At 35.0% G+C, this 9,378-nt stretch overlaps 2 protein-coding genes across 2 annotated transcripts; both read left to right on the forward strand.

Annotated features, from left to right (window-relative positions):
* The first annotated feature begins 5,791 nt into the window (after window positions 1-5,791).
* Window positions 5,792-8,425, forward strand: LOC148197391 (uncharacterized). The gene has a single exon (XM_088093397.1). The coding sequence runs from the start codon at window positions 6,176-6,178 to the stop codon at window positions 8,423-8,425; it is 2,250 nt and encodes a 749-aa protein (XP_087949523.1). The 5' UTR covers window positions 5,792-6,175.
* A 321-nt stretch (window positions 8,426-8,746) lies between these two features.
* LOC148197392 (uncharacterized) lies at window positions 8,747-9,319 on the forward strand. Its single transcript, XM_088093678.1, has one exon. The coding sequence runs from the start codon at window positions 8,747-8,749 to the stop codon at window positions 9,317-9,319; it is 573 nt and encodes a 190-aa protein (XP_087949804.1).
* The last annotated feature ends 59 nt before the right edge of the window (window positions 9,320-9,378 follow it).

Below are 9,378 nucleotides of genomic sequence, written 5' to 3' on the forward strand. Positions count from 1 at the left end.
TGGATGTTAAAATCTCTACTGCATGTGTACTTGTCTATAATCTTCCTTAGCTGCCATGTATTTTGAGCTGCCTTATATGCACAATATGCATACCATGTACATTTTCCTTTTGCCCCACAACCTTTAACACAAACTCTTTTTTTTTTCATTTTTATAAACTTTTAATTTCCTACCATTCTCTACACCATACATTCTTATTGCTTCTACAAAATCCTCTTTTTAGGGAAGTACGTGTTCACTTCCCATTTATATTGTTCCATACTTTTGGGCATTGAAAAAATCCCAAAATCTCCATACCCATCTCTATCATCATCTGTGTTATCACTTTCCACAACACTGTTCAAAGTGTCAGATTCCCAATCACACTTAGATAAACCCCTAGGTCCACCAATTTGTACTTGGTTAGTACCTTCAAATATATCAAATTCCACTTTATCTCCATGGTCAGTGAACTCATCCTGTTCGGACGCATTCCAACTTCTAACATCATACTCATAAGCTCCTATATCAGCCTGACCCTGTGCGTCCACACCATCACCCTCTACCTCACCCTCTGCCTCTACCTGCACCTGTACATCACCCTACCCCTATACATCACCCTGCCCCTGTACATTGACACCAACATTCATGTCTCCCTCCTCATTTGCCTCAACCTCAGCCTGAGGCTCTACTTGACAGTGTGCCTGAAAACCATCAGCCTGTACATCACCCACTGCCTCAACCATTGGTTCAACCTTTGCATCTACCTGACCCTCTACATTGATACCAACATGAATGTCTCCCTCCCCATTTGGCTCAACCTCTGCCTAACAGTGTGCCTGAAATCCATCACCCTCTACCTCAACCTGTACCTCACCATGTACATCACCCACTACCTCAACCTCTGCCTCTACTTGACCCTCTACATCCACACCAACATCACCCTCTACCTCTACTTCTACATTGGGCACTACCTCAGACTCTACATTAGCCACTACAACATCCTCTTCCTCTGGGTCTAACTCAATGTGTGCTTCACCAACCTCTATCTCAACTTGCTTTTCACCACACTTTGTTTGAACTTCTGGTTGACCACTATGTCTCTCAATTTGGGGTTCAGGAAAGTATTCCAACTCTAGAAGATATTGAGGCTCACACACCATGTGTATAACATAAATGTGAGCTTGACCATTCAAAAAAGCAATATTGACGATATGACATGCACCTTTGTCATAAGATAATATTTCCAAACAATCTTCTAACATAGGACCACGACCCAATGAATACCACAACTCCTTCACATTCCTATAACCCATTTCCTTAAGAATGCTTAATATTTCACAATAACTCAATCGATCTGGGTCAATATTTAAAGTTTTTGTTTAATCATAGTGGTATCTGAATGTCTCATTATTCTCAAATTTACCCCCATGGTGAAATACGACTTCAATGTCTGAGTTGGCCATCTAAACTAATATGAAAAGTAGTTTTTCTATGCTTAATCAAAATGTTATCTACGCTACAAACAAAATAGTAGTGTGGGGAACCATAAACACACCAATAACAGACCATAATGAAATAAAACAACTTTCTACTGGGAGCATAAAGACAACATAAACAAAGGAGTTGCATAGTTAATGGGGGACCACTAGGACACCACAAAATAAACAAAACAGGTAATGGAAAAACACAGTTAGTGGGGGACAATAAATAAACAAAACATACCCATCCCAAAGCAAAAGTGATGGGGGACCACAGCGAAAGCAGCTAAACAAAACAAAAGCTACATACACGCACCTTCAAATGTCGCTTTTCGAAAAACCCCACCAACACGATGTCTGCAATTGCATGTCCAAATGACCAAACAAACTTCATTCAACTAAATCCCTATTAGCGTATGGGGAGTCTGTCTTCGCAATGAAGGTCAAGAACTGCAATAAGGATTCTCTGTTCTCTCGCAGAAATCAAAATGGGTTGTGCCCTAACTACGATTTTCCCCAATTTCAATAACTCAATCTCTATAATTCACGTCAACCTCTAATCTCTTACCACGTCATCACGCATAGTACTTAAAAATGATACGTTACCAATTCATAATGCCATATCATCAATCCATTAACACCGTTAGTGTTTTTTAACAAAAGAGATAATGTTGACACAAAATTTTCTAAATAAGGACCAAATAGACGCTAGTTTTAAACAAGGGACCAAATATATACAACCAAGCAAAACTAGAGACAAAGAAAGCTATCACTACAAAAATGATTGATTTTAGGAGGGGTTTTTTGGAGACGGTTTTGGAAACCCCAATAATTTTTGGGGGTTTATCTCTAAAAACCGCAGGTTACTATTTTTTATTATTTTTTTAAACTTTTTTATTTTTAGAATACTTACCCAACCCATATTATTCTCTCCCCGGCCTTCAGTCATTTATTCATCTCATCTCTAATTCTCTGAAATCTAAACCCTAACCTTCCTCTCGTTCTCATCAAATTTTCTCTCAAACCTTTTCCCGCACTACAATCTTCTCCTTGGCTTCATGTTCATCTTCTCCTGTTTGGCTTTGTGTTCATCTGGTTGAGCGTCGAGGTGGAGGGGTCGAGGCGTCGAGGCATTTGTGGGTTGAGCGAGGTCGAGGTGCTCTGGCGCGGTCCCTCACTGACCGGTCATAGGTCGAGGTCGAGTTAAGAATGTGTTTGATCTGGTTTTGGCTCTCTCGTTCTTTGTTCGATCTACTGATGTTCGATCTTTGTGTTATAACTCAAAACATTTCGTCTCTGGTTTTGGCTTTCTAGTTTTCGATCTTTGTGTTATAACTCAAAACATTTTGTCTCTGGTTTTGGCTTTCTAGTTTTGGCACTTACGTAAAAGTTAATGAAACTTGTTGAAGGTACTAGGAATCTGCTGGGGCGATTACAAAACATTCTGTCTCCAACCCCTCAAACTCAAATCCTTCCTGGTATGTTCATCTTATCCCTGGTTTAAATTCATATCTAGTTTAGTATCTTTGAGATTCATGATTTAGTATTCTGAGTTATAAAATGGTAAAATTAAATTTAAGTTTCTTATCTTTAATCAAATTAATTTAAGTTTCTTATCTTTAATCAAATTAATTTAAGTTAGACCTTGGTCATCCTAATAAGTTTAGTCCATGAATGTATGAAAGATGAGTTGATTGAGTTTTTGCTTGAACATTTTATGTCTGCTAATTTAGTACACTAATTTTTTTTTCTATATTTTGGTATGGACACCACACAGAGGTTTTCGAAAGAAAGATGATAGATATGCATGTCTTTATCCAAGCATAGATCAAATAATTGGTTAAGTATTAAGTTATAAAATGTATTTAATTGAAGAAAATTAGTAGCTTGCAATAATACAATGATTCTAATGAGTAATCAATGTAATCTATAACCATTTTTAGTAGCTTGCAATAATACTCTGTGACCCTAAGTATTTAAAAAATAGCCACCTTACCAGTGGTAGAAAAAAAAGGATGGTTTTTTTATCAGGAGGAAATGGAAGACTAGTAGGATAGGAAAGGTGTTTTCCAGCACAAATCAAGGGAGAACGTATAAAGCTACTCTGCTCTGCTACGGTGTGCCATTTTCTTTCATCATCTGTTACTTAATTTGGCAGAAGATATAGATACTGGGAGAACTTTTTCAATAGTCTGATAAGTATATTTGCAACGTAAGTTTTCAATTTTATAAATTAGAGGGAAACTGTTTCCTTAATTAGTATTACTTTATTACAATGTAATGTGTTTAATGAGACTTTGTAGTTCACTTTTTTCTATTCTCTTTCCTTTATTGTAGGTGTTCGCTGGGGAATGAATTGTCAATTTCACAGATCAGGATAGCTACCTGGTTTTCTTTAATCTGATTGATTGTGAATGGTTGCTTCTGCTGTTCTGATTCCAATAAGGTATGATTGTTTCTTTTGTGGAATCAAATTTTTAGGTAGTAAGTTATGACTATACATCTGCATGCACTTTATAATATAATTTGAGAAAAGTGAGAAATAAAATTAAACCATCTCTAGAACAAATGAATCGTCAATAAATGATATTATACCCCATTACCAATCTAGAAGCAAGAGAATGTACCCTATAAGAGTAGTAATAGAATAAACCCAAAACTTTTTGTTTTCTTAGCACATCCAATTCAATGTAGAGATAGACTAGGATGCATAAGTAAGGGTTGCACAGCTTGGTTGATTATATAAAATTCAATTTCTCCAGAATTTAACATAATCCACCAAGTTCTTGTTCACATTTTAGGACCACATGTGAAACAACACAGAATAAATACACATGTGAGTGTGGAAACGGTAGCTTAAGTACTCTTCATGAAAACAATTATCACATTTGAGCTTGTTCTCTACAATTTGATATTAAACTTAAATTTGATACTAACCTAAGCAATCATTGTGCAAAACATATAAAACAAAGACAGAGAGAATCATTAAGAAAACTTCCAAGGTCATTTCTTCTCTAAAGGTAAACCAAAAAGAAGCATGCCTGTTTAAGGAAAAGGAAAAATAGTATTAGCTTATATTTAACACAACTCCTTAGAAACAAAATCCAGAACAAGCCTTTCTTAGTGCACCCAATGTTCAGAGTTGTTTCCATTCATATTGTGTCCAGTTAATACCATAACTTCATTTTATCCTAGAAAGGTTTTTCAATCATGAATCTGTATTTTCATGTTAAGAATCAAGAACATGAGAACCGATGTGAATATATTTTTTCCATTCACGGAATATATTTTATATGATATGATGATGACATTTTATGTACAATATATCTTCAATTCTCTTTTGGCCATCTCTAGCTCCTTATATACATATATATTATGATTTTTTTTATTATCTTACTTTCGTGTATGAGATTCGAATGAGATTTTTTTAATTTATTTCTCGAACTAATATAATGTTAATTATGAATTGTAATATTAATTAATTAATGAAAGTAGTATTAGCTTATATTTAACACAACTCCTTAGAAACAAAATCCAGAACAAGCCTTTCTTAGTGCACCCAATGTTCAGAGTTGTTTCCATTCATATTGTGTCCAGTTAATACCATAACTTCATTTTATCCTAGAAAGGCTTTTCAATACATTCAGGAATTTGTATTTTCATGTTAAGAATCAAGAACATGACAACTGGTGTGAATATGTTTTTTCAGTTTCAAACCTCTCACGTTGTGTTTTTAAATTTTTAACTTCCTTTATTTTGTTCTTATGATATGTCTTGTAATTTTTGAATTATTGATTCTTGGCTTTTTGGTTGCCTCAAACTTATTTTAAGTTATCTCCACCCCATTACAAAAACGTTGGTTATTAGATTAAATAGTGTTTGGATACTATGATACGTTTTTAATGGGGAAATATGATTTTATGCCTCTTATATTTGCTTATTGTCTTGACTTTTATGTGCTTGATCGTTCACAGTGGCATTTTGTGCCTTCTAGGATGTCCTGGTTTTTATATTTGCATTGTATATTAATAATAATTTTTTATTCATTTATATTGAAATTTATTAAGCAAACTAATTCATTATTCTATGAAGAGGCTATCTCATTCCAACTTCCTATAATATGATTTATGTACATAATATGATTTATGTAGATAAAAAGTGAAACATAAACAATCCTAATAAAGTAGCTAATTGTGAAATTAGCTCCTGAAATAAATCCCTTGATCTAAGTGGATTGTTCTCAAAGTTTAGTAAATTCATCTTATGTAGTGTTTCGTTGAATATCGTCACTTATTTTAACCTTCCAATCCTCTTGGCATGAACATAGGTCATTTTAATGGACAAATCATGGATAAACATGCCTCGAAATACAAGTCAATATATGAGAGGATTGAATACCTTCTTGGACTTTGCACTCACTAATAGTGGAGTTAGGGGAAAGATAATATGTCCATGTCCAAAATGTAATTTTAAGAAATGGCAAAGTCGTGAAGAAGTAAAAGAGCACCTAATTATTAAACCTTTTCCAAAAGGGTATATATTGTGGCTTCTACACGGGGAGAGAAGAGTAAATGATGAAGCACCTCAAGTAATGGTCGAAGCTCCTCAAGTAACGGTTGAAGAAGATGGTGGAAGAGTTGAAATTAATGATAATATGTGTGAAATGATTAATGATGTATTTTCACATCATTGCTCTAACAACGACATGACGGTTGATGATGAGATGGGTGCAGAGTCAAGCCATACTAGAAGTCATGATGGGACATATTTTTTTTGAATTAATGCAAGATGGACAACAAAGCTTATATGAAGGATGTGATAAATATTCAAAACTTTCTTTCTTGGTGAAGTTGTATCACATCAAATGTCTATGCAGAATAAGTGACAAAGCTATGTCCATGATACTGGAGTTGCTAGCAGATGCATTTGAACATGCTAAAATTCCAAACTCGTTCTATGAAGCCAAAAAAGTGATTAACAAGCTTGGTCTTCATTACACCAAAATTGATGCTTGCCCGAATGATTGTATGTTGTATGTTGGAGAAGACAAAGATAAAGATTCTTGTAAGAAATGTAAGACATCAAGATGGAAGCCAAAAAATAGAAATACAATTGGTGACGATGTTGTTGTTAATAAGCGAAAGAAGATTCCTGCAAAGGTGTTAAGGTATTTTCCTTTGAAGCCTCGATTACAGAGGATGTTTTTGTCATCTAAAATAGCCGAGCATATGAGATGGCATGCATCAGAAAGTACAGATGAAGGCATGTTAAGACATCCAAGAGATTCTGAAGCATGGAAGAAATTTGACTTGATGCACCCTCAATTTGCCTTAGACCCTCGAAATGTGAGACTCGGTTTAGCTACTGATGGCTTCAATCCATATGGCAACTTGAGCACCAATCACAGTATCTGGCCAATTGTTCTCATACCATACAACCTTCCTCCTTCGATGTGTATGAAACAAAGTTCGTTCATTCTCTCCATGATCATTCCTAGAAAGCGAGCACCAAGCAATGATATTGATGTTTACTTACAACCATTAATAGAAGAGTTGAAGGAGTTGTGGAACATTGGCATCAAAACTTTTGATTCATATGGGAATGAAGTATTTGATATGCGTGCAGCCATATTGTGGACTATTAGTGACTTTCCAGGACTTGGAACCTTATCTGGGTGGAACACACATACAGGATTGGCATGTTCGAGATGTAACTTTGGCACTACTCCTAAGAAGCTTGTCAAAGGTGGGAAATTTTGTTTTATAAGTCATCGTCGGTGGTTAGATGGAAGACATAGGTTTAGATTGACTCATATGAGGTTTGATGGAACTATTGAAAATAGAAGTCAACCAATGGCAATCTCAGGTCATGATATCTTACAACAACTTGGTATTGTTCATGTTGAATTTGGGAAAGAACCTATAGTTGAAGAAAGATCAAAAAGACAACACATAGTTGATCGTCCTAAGGTAGAGACTCTACAATGGCGAAAGAAAAGTATATTTTTTGACCTTCCTTATTGGGTAGATAACTTATTACACCATAATTTGGATGTTATGCACATTGAAAAAAATGTTTGTGACAATATATTGTTTACATTGTTGAATGATAGTACAAATAATAAATGCAAAGACAATCTAAAGGCAAGAAAGGACTTACAACTTTGGGGTATAAGACCAGATTTGTGGCCTGACGAGAATGGTAGATATCTTCCTGCTATATATACATTGTCAAATGTAAATAAGGATATGTTTCTGAAAACTTTGAAGAATATAACTGTACCTGATGGGTACTCAAGTAACATCAGTAGATGTGTTGATGTCAAACAACGTAAGATTGGAGGACTAAAAAGTCATGACTCACATGTGTTGATGGAGCAACTTCTCCCTTTGGCAATAAGAAAGACACTCCCTAAAGAAGTCTCGTCTATTTTGATTGATCTATGCTCTTTTTTTAAACAATTATGTAATAAAGTTTTGAAGATAGATGAACTTGTCCAATTACAAGATAGAGTTGTCCTCACATTGTGTCACATGGAGATGTTATTCCCTCCTTCTTTTTTCACAGTGATGGTTTATTTGATTGTACATTTAGTAGAAGATGCCAAGCTTGGAGAACCTGTCCAATATCGATGGATGTATTCTATTGAGAGGTACTTGGGAAAATTGAAGTCTTATGTGCATAATAAGGCACAAGCTAAAGGCTCAATAGCTGAAGGTTACATGGCTGAAGAGTGCTTAACCTTTTGTTCTAGATACTTAGATGGAATTGAGACTGTGTTTAATAGATTGTGCCATGTTAATGATGAACCAAGCATTGGCTCTTGTACTGTGAGCACTTTATTCCCACCAATCGAAAAACCAGTTGGAGGTTTCACTTATTTCACTCTATCTGCAAAGGAAAAGTTACAGGCACATCGTCATATCCTAACAAATAGTGCCATAGTTGACCCATTTCTTCAGTAAGTATTTTCACTTGATCAATTCTATTAATTAGTCTTTTATTAGAAAGTAACTGTGTATAATTTGGACACTTCGTGTAGGGAATTTAGAGACATTATACGGAAACAATTGAGAAATCGGAGTCGAAAATCATCTTTGATAGACAAAAGAGTTCATAGGGAATTTGCAGATTGGTTGTCACGTCGTGTACGTATATTGGGTCCATTGATGATTGGTTTCATTCTGTGCAATAATTGATAATTGACTTGGATATGTTATTCTTTTTCCTTTTAGATATGGAATGACTCAACTAGCCTTCACTCAACTGATTTCAAATTCTTAGCCATGGGTCCAATTGATATTGCAAAGCGATATAGTGCCTACAATGTTAACGGATTCAAGTTTAGGATCTTGGAGCGTGACTTATGGCTTAAAACACAAAATAGTGGAGTGTTTGGTACATTTGGGACAAGGAGTTATGCAAGTTCTAGTGATAATCAAATGCAATTTGGAGGTGTGCCTTATTATGGTCGATTAGTGGACATAATTGAAATAAACTACCATGGTCGTTTCTCAGTTGTGTTGTTCAAATGTATGTGGGCTAATACAACTACTTCTAGGGGGATTGTGACTGATGAGTTGGGATTTACAAGTGTATGTTTTGGACGCTTGATTCATACCGGTGATAATGATGATGATGAACCATACATTCATGCATCACAAGCACAAATGGTATATTATGTAGATGATGAGTTTGATAAAAATTGGTGCATCCCTGTACATATAAAGCCTAGAGACTTGTACAACATGGGTGAAGATGATGTTGACAACTTTCATGAAGGTGAACCATTTCAACAACAAAACTTAGAAACATTATTTCCAGATGATAAAAGAAATATACCATTAACAAGGTTTTAATTTTAATTGTTAGTTATTATATAGGCTGTTATTCTGTTTATTTTCTTCTTTATTATATT

The sequence above is a fragment of the Vigna umbellata genome, chromosome 6, assembly GCF_029865625.1.
Source record: "Vigna umbellata cultivar VRB3 chromosome 6, Vumbellata_1.0, whole genome shotgun sequence".
NCBI classification, from domain to species: domain Eukaryota; kingdom Viridiplantae; phylum Streptophyta; class Magnoliopsida; order Fabales; family Fabaceae; genus Vigna; species Vigna umbellata.